Here is a 14,440-nt window from a genome sequence, read left to right on the forward strand (position 1 = left end):
ACCCAGACTGAAGTGCAGTGGCGTGATCAAGGCTTACCACAGCCTTGACCTCCTGGGCTCAAGAGATCCTCCCACCTCAGCCTCCTGAGTAGCTGGGACCACAAGCACATGCCACCACACCTGGCTAATTAAAAATGTTTTTGTGTGTGTGTGGAGATGGGGGTCTTGCCATGTTGCCCATGCTGGTCTCCAACTCCTGGACTCAAGCAATCCTCCTGCCTTAGCCTCCCTGGGATTGCAGGCGTGAGCCACACACCTGGCCTGTTTTGATATCTTGAGGGGGGCCTTACAGATCTGGGGAGAGACTGCTGCCCTTCCCAGGCCTAGCCAATACCTAAAGATAATAACAACTTACTTGGGAATGCCCCTCCTATGCAAGCCACTCAGTCCGTTAATCTAATCTCACACAGCAAGCCAGTATTTCCCTTGCCCTAAATCATCCCAGGACTAGGCCCCAGGCAACTAGAGACCACCCCTAAACTCAAACTAGCCAGTCCCGAATGGTTCACTGTGGCCTGTCTTGGCTTTCGCAAAGAAACCCCAACAACGGCTTTGATCTAGACCTTTCCCTTTGTTCTTGCTTCTGCCGCCTGACCAAACCTGGCATATCCCCATGTGCCCCCATCTCTAGGGAATCCCAAGCAGGAAGTTATTTCAATGGCATTGACCTTTCCATGTTACCATTCAGTTCCCTCCCTCAATTAAAATCCCACAGGTATTTCTTTTAGGGAAATAGAAAATAAAGACGATTTCTGGAAAGAGGGTAGTTTGCTAACAACAGATTAACGTTCCAAATAGATTACGTCTTAGACGTGTTTGCACTGTGTCCAACAAAGAGGACAGCCCAGTGGCCTGTGTTTAAGAGTTCTTGGTCACTTGACCTCTGTGCTTCCATTTCCTTATCTTACAGGCAGGTTTCGTTAATTCTGTTTTGGAGGTAGTGGAGTGAGAAGACCTGAGTTTTAATTTAATCCCCCTACCATTTACTAGTGAGTGGACTTGCATACATCTCTGGGCTTTAGCTTCTGGAATGGGTAAACATGGGTGTAATTCCTGCCTTGCAGGATTGTGAAAAGTTTCAGTGAGTGCCCGGCACATGACAAATTGCACACGACAAATTGCCAGTTGAGCTGAAATGTATCCAGCTGCCCCAGTGAGGGTGTTATGATTTAGCACGGAGTTTGCAATGAGTGAATATTGCCTAGAAGTAATAAACATACGTACACTGGACATACCTACCCAGAATCTAATAATCAAAAATAAACTTTACTTTTTATTTTTTTTTAATTAATTTTTTTGAGACAGGTTCTTGCTCTGTTGCCCAGGCTGGAGTGCAGTGGTGCAATCAGGGCACCTGCAGCCTTGATTTCCCATGCTCAAGTGATTGTCCCACCTCAGCCTTCCAAGTAGCTGGGACTACAGGTGCATGCCACCACCCTGGCTAATTTTTTTGATTTTTTTTTTTTTCTTTTTTTTACTAGACATGAGGTCTCACTATGTCGTCCAGGCTGGTCTCTGACTCCTGAGCTCAAGAGATCCTCCCACCTTGACCTTCCAAAGTGCTGGGATTACAGGCACTGTGTCTGGCCAATCAACTTTAGTTTTTAACTTTTTCTGAGGCATTTGCCTAAATTAATGGGAAATCTGAGACAAACCATCCCTGTGGCATTTCATGCCTCTGCCATTGGCTTCAGAGCCTACAGGCAAACAATAAATATCCATCCCCAAGGATGACTGCTATCTGGTGGTCTCAGTGCTTCCAGAAGCTTCTCTGCAAACTGTGCTGGACCAAGAGAAGGTAACAGCCACAAGCTGCCTTCCTTGGGGACTCGATACCACTGAGCAGGCAGGCCCTTTTCAGTTACAGCCTGTCCTAAGTTGCTGAAAATAGCTTTTCTTCTAGTGATCTTACGACCCAAAATGATTCCCTATGAATATACACCTCAAGCAAACTGACTGAAAACAACACTTGTTAACGTTTATAGGAAGGTCACAAGAAATGCCTGCTCAGTACTAAGTAAATCCTGTTGTGTACAATAAATTGCTTATGCCTTGCTTTCAAGAGTACTTTGTGAAATCCCGTGTAAATATGTGATGGAATAAAACCGCTGTGGAGTTAAGAGTGAACTGAAAAGCTTTGGACCTGTGCACTCTCAAGTCAGAAGCTGAATGTCTTGATGATGGCATGGTTAGCACCAAAACCAGGGCAGGGAAGGAGCCTACGTGATCAGGAAGTCAAGCTATCAATAGATTTGCTACCTTTTGCTTTGTTACAGGAGAGAGCAGTGGAAGACAATGTTCCCACAGGGATTTCTATTCATTTCAGCAATTTAATATTCCTCATGTTTATCCCTCGGTGCATTCTCTAGTTTGCAAGTTTATGCTTGAGAATATCTTTTAATTTTTTTCCTAAAAAAAATCTTACTTTATTAAACTCAAAAAGATTGTTTTGGCACAAAAGGGGTATCGGGGCTACTCTAGGCACACTGCCTATGGTGTAGCCCTGCTCCTTAAGGAGTAGTTAAAAAAAAAAAAGAGGCTGGGCAAGGTGGCTTACGCTCGTAATCCCAGCACTTTGGGAGGCCAAGGCGGGTGGATCACCTGAGGCCAGGAGTTTGAGACCAGCCTGGACAACATGGTGAAAACCTGTCTCTACTAAAAATACAAAAATTTGCTGGACATGGTGGCAGGCACCTGTAGTCCCAGCTACTGGGGGAAAAAAAAGAAAGAAAAAAGAGACAGGTATCAGACAGCATTCTTCTTTTTTTTTTTTTTTGAGACGGAGTGCCTCTCTGTTGCCCAGGCTGGAGTACTGTGGCGTGATCTCGGCTCACTGCAACCTCCGTCTCCTGGGTTCAAGTGATTCTCCTGCCTCAGCCTCCCAAGTAGCTGGGACTACAGGCGCACACTGCAACACCCAGCTAATTTTTGTATTTTTACAAAATTACTTTTACCTTATCAGTGAATCCGCCTCCTCCTCTCCCTCCTCATCCTTCTCCCCTTTCTCCTCCTCCCCCTCTTCCTTCCCTCCTCCCCCCTCATTTTACATTCTTTTAAATGTGATCTTGGGAAAATAAACTTACCAGGTATAATTAATTTATCAAAGGGAAACATTCTGCCTCTGACTTCATCTTCCTCCTCCTCCTCCTCCTCTAAGAAAACAAAATATTCTTCATTGTGTTTATTAATATATTATTGCCATGGATCACAGCAAAAAAATCCAAATATCTTAAGTAGCAAGCACTAATGAAAACTAGCCATAAAGAGCACATGTATTTTTAGAAATAGTCTCACAAACTAAATGTACATTGATAGATGCATGGATAAAGAAAATGCGGTATAGACATCCAACAGAATACTATTCAGCCTTTAAAAAGAAGGAAATGGCGGGGCACCATGGCTCACACCTGTAATCCCAACAATTTGGGAGGCCAAGGCAGTAGGATCACCTGAAGCCAGGAGTTCAGAGATCAGCCTGGCAACAGAGTGAAACCTCCAGAAACATTTAAAATTAGTTAGGTGTTGTCATGCATGCCTGTAGTCCCAGCTACTCAGGAGACCAAGGCAGGAAAACCGCTTGAGCCCAGGAGGTCAAGGCTGCAGTAAACTGTGATCATATATATCACTGTGCTCCAGCCTGGGTGACGAATGGTCTGCTTTTTTTTTTTTTTAAAGGAAATTCTGCTTTATGCAACAACAAGGATGAACCTTGAGGACATTATGCTAAGTGAAATCAGTGGCAGAAAGACAAATACTGCATGATTCCACTTAAATGGGGAACTTGAGCAGTCAAATTCAAAGAATGAAAGTGTGGGATGGTGGTTGCCAGGGGCTGGGAGGGGAAAAACAAAAGTTACTAACCAACAGGCATGAAGTTTTAATCCAGAAAGATGCATAAGCTCTAGAGATCTGCTGAACAACCCAGTGCCTATAGCCAATGATAATGTATTGCACACTTAAAAACCTGTTCCGAGGGCAGATCTCATGTTAAATGTTTGTGCCACAATACAATACAATAAAATTTCTAAAAATTTGTAAAAGGCTATGCACCTTGAGCCATCATCGGGGGGAAAAATAGAAAAAAAAAGCTACCTAATGAAAGGTGAGCCAAGGCTCAAAAATAAATAGTCTCTCTAGTTTTCTGTTTACTTTAATTGAGTGACTATTTCTCTGAACAATAAAGTTGCAACTTACCTGAATATAAATACTCAAAATAGAACATTCAAACTTACGATTGAACAGGTCTTTTGCTTGATCATAGGTCTTTGGGAATCCATCCAAAATGTAACCTTGATTCCTGCAAGGCATTGATTTTAGCTTTTCTTTCATAAGTCTAATTATATATTGATCGTCTAGTTGACCTGATAAAAAAGCATATATGTATATATTACTGTGGAGTCACATTCTATGTAAGAGTTGTTTTAAAGTTATCTCAAAAATTGTGTAGTCAAAGGTACTATTGAAAATCCCTATTTTGTTTTGCTTTGCTTTTTTTTTAAGAGACAGGGTCTCACTCTGTCGCCCAGGCTGGAATGCAGTGGTGTGGTCATAGCTCACTGCAGCCTCAGCCTCCCAGGCTCTGCAATCCTCCCACCTCAGCCTACCAAGTAGCTGGGACTATAGGCGCTTGCCACCACACCCAGCTGATTTTTAAATGTTTTGTAGAGAAAGGGACTTGCGATGTTGCCCAGGCTAGTCTTGCACTCCTGGCCTCAAGCAGTCCTCCCACCTTGGCCTCCCAAAATGCTGGGATTACATTTTGGCCCTTAAAGTAAAAAATATGTGATTTTGTATTTTGAACATGACGTGAATTCTAATGCACAATAATGTAGGAGAACCCAGTGAACTCGTCTGCAAGAAAGAGCATGGGTGAGTGCTGATGTCTGCACTTTCAAAATGTTCTATAATCCCAATTTTTGGTGAAATTGATTGAGGAGCGGCAACTGGAGCAATGCAGAGAGCTCCCCGCAACCCCCTGCAGGGTTTCTGTTTTGATATTACACCTCTGTAACCTTACTATACAATAATAAATGCTTCTGTTGTGAGAATTGTGAGATAGCATTCATGGATGTTGCTAGCACACGATTTACTAAAAGAAGGTGCTGGATTTGACTAACAATCAAACTTGACCTGACCCTCAAAGGCACTTTTCTCTGTAACGCTTCAGAAAAGAACATGGCTCCCTTCTCCCTGTCTTTTCCACTTGGCATTTCTGACCTCAGCCCCACTGAACAGTTCCCTCTCAAGCCCTGACACTGGGTTCCTGGCACTGCTTGGGGAGGATGAGAAGGGAGGAGTTTGTTCTAAAACCAGTACAGTGGTTTAATAACAACATGCTGCAACTCCACCACAATATTCATCTACCATTCCATCATAATTATCGAACAGCTACAATGTTCAAGACACAGCCCTATCCTTACCTTGCTTAATGTGTACATTATGGTAATGTAAGTTTGACACAGAACTTGATCTTCAAAGCTCTTGCCAGAGTTTGTACTACTCTTTTACCTTATCAGTGAGTCCTCCTCCTCCTCTCCCTCCTCATCCGTCTCCCCCTTCATCCTTCTCCCCCTTCTCCTCCCCCTTCTCATCCTCCCCCTCCTCCATCCCTCCTCCTCCCTCATTTTACATAATGTAAAATAAATAAGTTCAGGCTTCTTTTTATTACTCTATCAATGACAATAAACTGATCTAATTAAAACACATCCCCCAGCGGTGGCTCACACCTATAATCTCAGCACTTTGGGAGGCCAAGGCTGGCTGATTACTTGAGGTTGGGAGTTCGAGACCAGCCTGACCAACATGGAGAAACCCCCGTCTCTACTAAAAATAACAAAATTAGCCGGGCGTGGTAGCACATGCCTGTAATCCCAGCTACTCGAGAGGCTGAGGCAGGAGAAGCGCTTGAATCCGGGAGACGGAGGTTGTAGTGAGCCGAGATCACACCATTGCACTCCAGCCTGGGCAGCAAGAGCGAAACTCTGTCTCAAAACAAAAAAACAAAAAAAACACCTCTCCCTTCTTCTACCTTTCAGTGTCACACCACCCATAAGGCAGTAACACGTTCAGAAAATAACTGTTGTCTTTCAGAAATTTAAATATTATGGCTAAGACAAAAAAAGATCTTAAGTAGTATTTAACATAATGAAATTCCTCTGAATGATTCTACATTACTTCCCAGTAAGGTTCACAGGGGTGCCAAGAAATGAAGCCAGGCCGGGCGCGGTGGCTCAAGCCTTTAATCCCAGCACTTTGGGAGGCCAAGACGGGCGGATCACGAGGTCAGGAGATCGAGACCATGCTGGCTAACCCGGTGAAACCCGTCTCTACTAAAAAATACAAAAAACTAGCCAGGCCAGATGGCGGGCGCCTGTAGTCCCAGCTACTCTGGAGGCTGAGGCAGGAGAATGGCGTGAACCCGGAAGGCGGAGCTTGCAGTGAGCTGAGATTGAGATTGCGCCACTGCACTCCAGCCTGGGCAACAGAGGGAGACTCCGTCTCAAAAAAAAAAAAAAAATGAAGCCAAATAAAAACGTGTCAAGGGATTCACTAATATTCTAGGTCTGATTTTATTTAAGCTGTCTATTTTCTTTTTTGTTTGTTTGAGACAGAGTCTCACTCTGTTTCCCAGGCTGGAGTGCAGTGGTGCAATCTTGGCTCACTGCAACCTCTGCCTCCTGGGTTCAAGAGATTCTCATGCCTCAGCCTCCTGAGTAGCTGGGATTACAGGTGTGCATTACCACACCTGGCTAATTTTATTTGTATTTTTTAGTAGAGACAGGGTTTTGCCATGCTGGTCAGGCTGGTTTCAAACTCCTGACGACCTCAGGTGATCCACCCGCCTCACCCTCCCAAAGTGCTGGGATTACAGGAATGAGCCACCACACCCGGCCTAAGCAGTCTATTTTCATTTTTTAAAGGCTTTGTTATTAAATTAAAGGCACTTAATCTAGAAATCTAGCTGCAATTCCCTTCAATGCCTCCCTCAGTTTATTCCAGGCCCTGAGTTTAGCCATTCATTTCTGCTTGATTCGGAACGAAAGTGCTCAGTAGTTAAGAAGGGACCTTCAGCAGCATTTTTTGGTAATTATGGGATGCTTAAGAGGCATGACCCAGTACACGAAGGACCCAGCCCAAGTGCCTTTCTCTTGAGAAATGTGATCTCTTAGAGATAATCCCATGACCTTTGGCCAGGGTTCAGCTCTATGGCCGGCAACTGCGCTGTTTGAAAATGAATGAGCACAGCCCTCCTACATAGCTTTTAAAAACGTCATCCTTTTCCTAAAAAAACATTTGGCCGGGCGTGGTGGCTCACGCCTGTAATTCCAGCACTTTGGGAGGCCGAGGCGAGCAGATCACGAGGTCAGGAGATCAAGACCATCCTGACTAACATGGTAAAATCCTATCTCTACTAAAAAATACAACAAAAACTAGCCAGGCGTGGTGGCGGGCGCCTGTAGTCCCAGCTACTCAGGAGGCTGAGGCAGGAGAATGGCGTGAACCCGGGAGGCGGAGCTTGCAGTGAGCAGAGAGCGCGCCACTGCACTCCAGCCTGGGCGACAGAGCAAGACTCCGTCTCAAAAAAAAAAAAACAAAAAAATTTAAATGTATCTTTCAAATACCAGTAATATTCAAAATGTTCATATTAACACATATTCATAATTACTAAAACATGTTTAAAAATAGAGAGCTGTTCCCCTGAGCAGTGGTGGGAATGTGAGGGAATGCATTTGGGATTACAGCTTGGCTTCTGTTCCCTCATCTCCAGGAAACTGTACTGTCTTAACTGATGATGACCAAACAGCAAGCAGTGATTTCGGAAAGGAAAGAGTCCAACAGCTATGTATTTGTAGGAAATATGCCTCATGGGAGAGATCACTCTTTCTTTTTTTTTTTTTTTTTTTGAGACAGGGTCTTACTCCTGTCACTCAGGCTGGAGTGCAATGTCGGGATCTTGGCTCACTGCAGACTCAACCTCCCGGGCTCAGGTAATCCTAGTGCCTGGTGCACCACCATGCCCAGCTAATTTATTTTATTTTATTTTTTTTTAGAGACAGGGTCTTGCTATGCTGCCCAGGCTGTTCTCAAACTCCTGGGCTCAGGCAATTTTCCTGCCTCAGCCTCAGCCTCTCAAAGTGCTGGGATTACCGGCGTGAGCCACCATATGTGACTTTCCTTTTTCTTTGTAGAAGCAGAAGCAAAAATGTTCCACTTGGGTCCCAGTTTGAGTTTGGTAAATAAATGTACCTTAGAACTAGAATTATCCATACAGCTATTCTTAAAGATAACTAGAAATGAAACAAAATGAGTGGCTCTTTACTCAGTTCACCAGGCAATGGGTAAAACTCCATTGTTTGCTGAGGTACAAAAGTTTAAAAATCTACATCTCATCCAGGCAGTTTGATATTTGGATAAATTTGTCTAAATCAGGTAATGTATCTGTAAGCAGCTCAGGAAAGAAATACCTTAAGAAGAAGCGGCCAGCAGGGTGGCTCATGCCTGTGACCCTAGCACTTTAGGAGGCTGAGGCGGGTAGACTGTCTAAGCTTAGGAGTTCAAAACCAGCCTGGTCAACACGGTGAAACCCCATTTCTACTAAAAATACAAAAAAATTAGCCGGGTGTGGTGATGTGCATCTGTAGTCCCAGCTACTTGGGAGGCTGAGGCAGGAGAATTGCTTGAACCTGGGAAGTGGGGTTTGCAGTGAGCCGAGATCGCAACATTGCAGTCCAGCCTGGGTGACAAAGTGAGACTCCATCTCCTAAAAAAAAAAAAAAAAAAAAAGCAGTAAAAGATGGCTCTTGGAAGAAATTTTGGAATCTTCAATTTGATCTAATATGGACACATCAATATTCCCAAATCTTTCATATTGCACTAATTTATTAAAAGAACTGTGTATTGGAGTTTGCAATTTAAAACTAACTGAGGCATGATGGACTAGTTTAACATATTTTACTTGATTATACATATACACTTTCCAAAATTCTTATGTAATCTCTAGTGAACTTTTAACTGGTCAAAACTTGTGTTAATGTGAACCTTTTTTTTTTTTTTTTTTTTTTTTTTTACATATTCATCTACACTTACAGATTTCCTCAGTAATATTTTCAGTTGTTGGTTATTTGCTTTCAGTTGCATTTTTTATTGTGCATGCAGAATGTCCATTCCTGCCCGTGACTTTAGGTTCATTATAGGTTTATTTGGGCAGTATTAGAAAAAAAATACTATAAATCAAGAGATACTCTCCAGCATTTTAATAAGGCCAAAACAAAGTTGGTGATCTAAAGGCTTATTAATGGTATGGAGTTTCTACATGACATTAGTGAAAAGTGAGGTTTGTTTTCTATTAGGAAAATGGGCAACTCTCTCCGGCTGTGTATTTTTCATGTTAATCCCGACAGTTCACCAAATAGCTAGTCATGAAGTATGTAGGCAGCTAATATCCCTCCAGGAACGGGCCAGGTGCTCACACCTGTAATCTCAGCACTTTGGGAGGGTGAGGCAGGAAGATGGCTTGAGCTCAGGAGTTCGAGACCAGCCTAGGCAACATAGGGAGATCTCATCTCTATTAAAAATTTTTAAAAAGGCCAGGTGTGGTGTCTTACGCCTGTAATCCCAGCACTTTGGGAGGCCAAGGCGGGTGGATCACGAGGTCAGGAGATCGAGACTATCCTGGCTAACACAGTGAAACCCTGTCTCTACTAAAAAATACAAAAAAAATTAGCCAGGCGTGGTGGCGGGCTCCTGTAATCCCAGCTACTCGGGAGGCTGAGGCAGGAGAATGACGTGAACCTGGGGGGGCGGAGCTTTCAGTGAGGCAAGATCGTGCCACTGCACTCCAGCCTGGGTGACAGAGAGAAGACTCCGTCTCAAATAAAATAAAATAAAATAAAGTAAATAATAAAAATAAAAATAGAAAACATTAGCCAGGCATGGTGGCTACTTGGGAGGCTGAGGTGGGCAGATTGTTTGAGTCCAGGAAATAGGGTCTGCAGTGAGCTATGATTGCACCACTGCACTCCAGCCTGGGTGACAGAGCAAAACCTAACCTCCCCCGCCAAAAAAAAAATTCCTCCAAGTATCATTCCTTCCTATGTTGTGTGTGTGTGTATGTGTGTGTGTATCTATATATTTATTTTATTTTATTTTTTTAATTTTTTTTGAGATGGAGTCTTACTCTGTCGTCCAGGCTAGAGTGCAGTGGCGTGATCTCTGCTTACTGCAACCTCTGCCTCCCGGATTCAACCAGTTCTCCTGCCTCAGCCTCCTGAGTAGTTGGGATTACAGGCACCTGCCACCGCACCTGGCTAATTTTTGTATTTTTAGTAGAGACAGGGTTTCACCATTTTGGCCAGGCTGGTCTCTAACTCCTCACCTTGTGATCCACCTGCCTTGGCCTCCCAAAGTGCTGGCATTACAGTCATGAGCCACTGTGCCCGGCCTCTTTGGTTTCTTTTACTCACCTACTTGAGTACTTGGGTAAACCATTCACCAGTTTAATCCTTTTATTTTAATCCTTTTACATAAAATAATCTGAACTCTGACAAGTTTCATAAAAGCTTTTTGGCATTAATCTACTTTTAGTGTATTGATAAAAACAAAAACATGATTTTCCTTTACTTTGACAAAGTAATGTAATTTTTACCTTATTTGTATGGAATTCCAGAATTAATGTGGACATTGATTTATATGATGTTTGTATTTTTAGTCTTTTTTTTTTTGACCGAGTCATTGCTCTGTTGCCCAAGCTAGAGTGCACTGGCGCGATCTCGGCTCACTGCAAGCTCCGCCTCCCAGGTTCTCGCCATTCTCCTGCCTCAGCCTCCTGAATAGCTGGGACTACAGGCGCCCACCACCATGCCTGGCTAATTTTTTTGTATTTTTTAGTAGAGACGAGGTTTCGCCGTTTTAGCCAGGATAGTCTCAATCTCCTGACATCATGATCCGCCCGCCTCTGCCTCCCAAAGTGCTGGGATTACAGGCGTGAGCCACCATGCCTGGCCTTATTTTTAGGTCTTTAATACAGTGTTTCTGCCTCTCATTTGTAACTACATGCATTATTCTTGAAAGTAAGTAAACTCACTGAATTGTTGTGTAATAGTTGTTTAATTATTGCCTGTACAAATGTATATTAAGGTAAAATAAAACTGACAAAGTATTTCTAGGGTACAGTTGGATCCTTACTAAGTGGCTTGTCAAGCTAGATACATCCTTAATGGGTCTGGAGACTTGGTCATGAATATCCTTTGTCCTAACCAGAGTGACTCCATCTTGAATAAGGCCAGATAAAGCCAAACCTGCTGGGTAGCATTCCCAGGGGGTTGAGCACTTTGGGTCACAAGATGTTTATGGTTGAGGGACCGAGTTAATGATGCTAACTAACTAAAGACCCAGAACTTAAGGAAATGTCCTGATATTTCGAGAACAAAAAGCATTCTTAGTTTAAGAATAGGTTTTGCTTTAAGTAGTACACTTGTAAATTCCCTCTGAAATCAATAGTAACATAGCATACTTATGTTCTTAAGTAACATAAGAAACAATACTAATAGCCTGTCACAAGTTGATCATAAGCCTTTATAAAAAAGTACAGTATTCTCTCATTCTCTCCTTTTTTTTTTTTTTTTTTTTGGAGACAGGGTCTTGCCCTGTTACCCAGGCTGGAGTGTAGTGGTGCAATCTTGGCCACACTTACAGCCTCGACCTCCCGGGCTCAAGGGCTCAAGCCATCGTCCTGTGTCCGCGCCCAAGTAGCTGGAACTATAGGCACGCACCACCACACTTCACTATTTTTTTGTATTTTTTGTAGAGGTGGGTTCCTGCTATGTTGCCCAGGCTGGTCTGGAATTTCTTGCCTCAAGGGATCCTCCCACCTTGGCCTCCCAAAGTGCTGGTGTGAGCCACTGCACCTGGCCAAGTACACTGTTCTTAACAACCTGTACAATCAAGCGCTGTTTATAGTATGGCCTTCCCCCTCATGCTTTCTGAAGACGCCCTACTCTGTGACAGAGTAGCTTTCAATAAACTATCTCTTCTCACTATGGGGTGTTCCTTGTCTTGTTTTCTGAGGACACCCTACTCTGTAATAGGGTAGTCTCTAATAAACTATCTTCAGTTCACTATACTCTGCGGCTCACTCAATTTTTTCCGGCGTGAGCTATAAGAACCTGCTCCTGGGATCTCGGATGAGACCCCCTTTCTGGTAACATTGTGCCAGGATCGAATTCTCAGTGACTGTAATGCAGCCACGTCCAGGCTTCCATGGACACAGACCGCTCGGTGGTGATTCCCACCCTTCCCTGTTATTGGAGATACTGTACTCTGTGTAAGTTTTGAGAGTTTACAGTGCAATTTCTTTCATGTTCCCTTAGTTATCATTATGTTATCCTCAGTTAATCCTCCAAGCTGGTGGATTTATTCTGTCTTCTCCTCTCCTCTTTTCTTTTTCTTTTTTTGTTTGAGACAGAGTCTCGCTTTGTCGCCCAGGCTGGAGTGCAGTGGCGTGATCTCGGCTCACTGCAAGCTCCACCTCCCAGGTTCACACCATTCTCCTACCTCAGCCTCCTGAGTACCTGGGACTACAGGCACCCACCACCACACCCGGCTAATTTTTTTGTATTTTTAGCAGAGACAGGGTTCCACTGTGTTAGCCAGGATGGTCTCGATCTCCTGACCTCGTGATCCGCCTGCCTCGGCCTCCCAAAGTGCTGGGATTACAGGTGTGAGCCACCGCGCCCGGCTCCTCTCTCTTATTATTATTATTTTCTTTAACACAGGATGAAACAGGTTCAGAGAGAGGCAGTGACTGGTCTGAAGTCAGGAACTAAGCAAGTGGTCAAGCCATGCTCTGTGACTTCCAAGTGCATTCTTCATCTTCTTGTTTAATAAAGTCTTGTGGAAGATGGTATGTGAAACAGTGAGTCTCAACAGCAGAAAAGAACGCAATGTTAATTCATGACCCATGGTTCTGATTAGACTTCCACTGCCAAAGTTAACTGTTTTTTGTTTGTTTGTTTGTTTTTTAAGGCCAAGTCTCACCCTGTTGCTCAGGCTGGATTGCAGTGGCACAATCTCAGCTCACTGCAACCTCTGCCTCTAGGGTTCAACTTGCCTCAGCCTTCCGAGTAGCTGGGATTACAAGTGTCCACCACCACACCCAGCTAATTTTTTGTATCTTTAGTAGAGACAGGTTTCACCATGTTGGCCAGGCTGGTCTCGAACTCCTGACCTTGTGATCCGCCTTCCTTGGCCTCCCAAAGTACTGGGATTATAGGCGTGAGCCACTATGCCCGGCCAACGTTAACTGTTTTAAGAAACTTTGCCTTGATTACAGTAATATGTGTTTTGTTTTAAAAAAGATAGCTGCAAACCAAGCTTTTACAATGACCCATGTACAGTAGAGACATCAAGTTGGTACATTTACAGACTTTTCTTCCCCTTTTTATTTTCAAACTCAGAGAAAAGTTTAAAGACTAGTCCAGTGATCACCATGAATCCTACCAACTAGATCCAGTAATTTCACAATGCTTTTGAAATATGTAAAGTGAGCACAACATCTGCAATTAGCACACTCTATGGTGTAACAAAGCCCTTATTTTGCTGCACCGTCAGGGGCCGATGGGAGTGGAGTTAGGACATGGAGGGGCCTCACTGTGGGACTGGGAAACTCATGTTGCTAGAATCATTGGAATCATGTGGTAACAAATACAGCCATGTGAGGGAAAAGTGAGCTGACCTCAGTGCCATGGGTTCAAAGGTCTTGTTTTGTTCAAACATAGGCAAGGTCTATGTTTTCGTCTCAGGTAAATAGGGATCGGAGGGATTTTTGGACACACCTGAGAAAGTGAAAAGGAATTGAGTGATTCCAATCTTGTAGGAAGTTGGGGAGCGGAGAGTCACATGTGGGAGAGCAGCTTCGAAGGATGCTGGCTGTTCTAAAGACTTATCTTCCCCGCACGACCACTTCCTCTGCCCCCTCCCAGGGCCCCTCTTACATCTCTCCTGACAGAGGCTGCTGAACCTGTTTGGCCTGTCACATCTGGGGGAAGAACAGAGTGCGAGGACAGGCCCTTTAGGAGCCTGGGGGCCTCAGTGAGTGTTCTCAGCTCGGCACTGTCTCTGCTCTAATTCTTGTTCCATGTGGTCACCTCCCCAAGCATGAAAAGAGCTCAGTTGGTGCTTAACTGTTAGGTTAAGCCTTGGATAAGATTTTTTGGCCCTTGCAAAGGCCAATTATATAGGCCTCTGTCAATAAATAATGTTCAGCCAAGCACAGTGGCTCACACCTGTAACCCCAGCACTTTGGGAGGCCAAGGTGGGCAGATCACTTGAGGCCAGGAATCCAAGACTAGCCTGGCCAACATGGTGAAACCCCATCTCAACCAAAAATACAAAAAATTAGCTAGGCGTGGTGGTGCGTGCCTGTAATCCCAGCTACTCAGGA

The 14,440-nt window shown here is 44.0% G+C and overlaps 1 protein-coding gene across 1 annotated transcript in view; it reads right to left on the reverse strand.

Moving 5' to 3' along the window:
- Positions 1 to 14,440, reverse strand: part of AK7 (adenylate kinase 7) — a 93,029-nt gene that overhangs the window by 12,836 nt on the left and 65,753 nt on the right. The window contains exons 13-14 of the mRNA XM_033191414.1: positions 4,233 to 4,361; positions 3,084 to 3,152 (exon numbers count right to left, since the gene is read on the reverse strand). Of these exons, the coding sequence (XP_033047305.1) occupies positions 3,084 to 3,152; positions 4,233 to 4,361 (198 nt within the window). The remainder of the gene's footprint in view (positions 1 to 3,083; positions 3,153 to 4,232; positions 4,362 to 14,440) is intronic.

Source organism: Trachypithecus francoisi, unplaced genomic scaffold (assembly GCF_009764315.1).
Source record: "Trachypithecus francoisi isolate TF-2019V2 unplaced genomic scaffold, Tfra_2.0 Lachesis_group3, whole genome shotgun sequence".
Lineage (NCBI taxonomy): Eukaryota > Metazoa > Chordata > Mammalia > Primates > Cercopithecidae > Trachypithecus > Trachypithecus francoisi.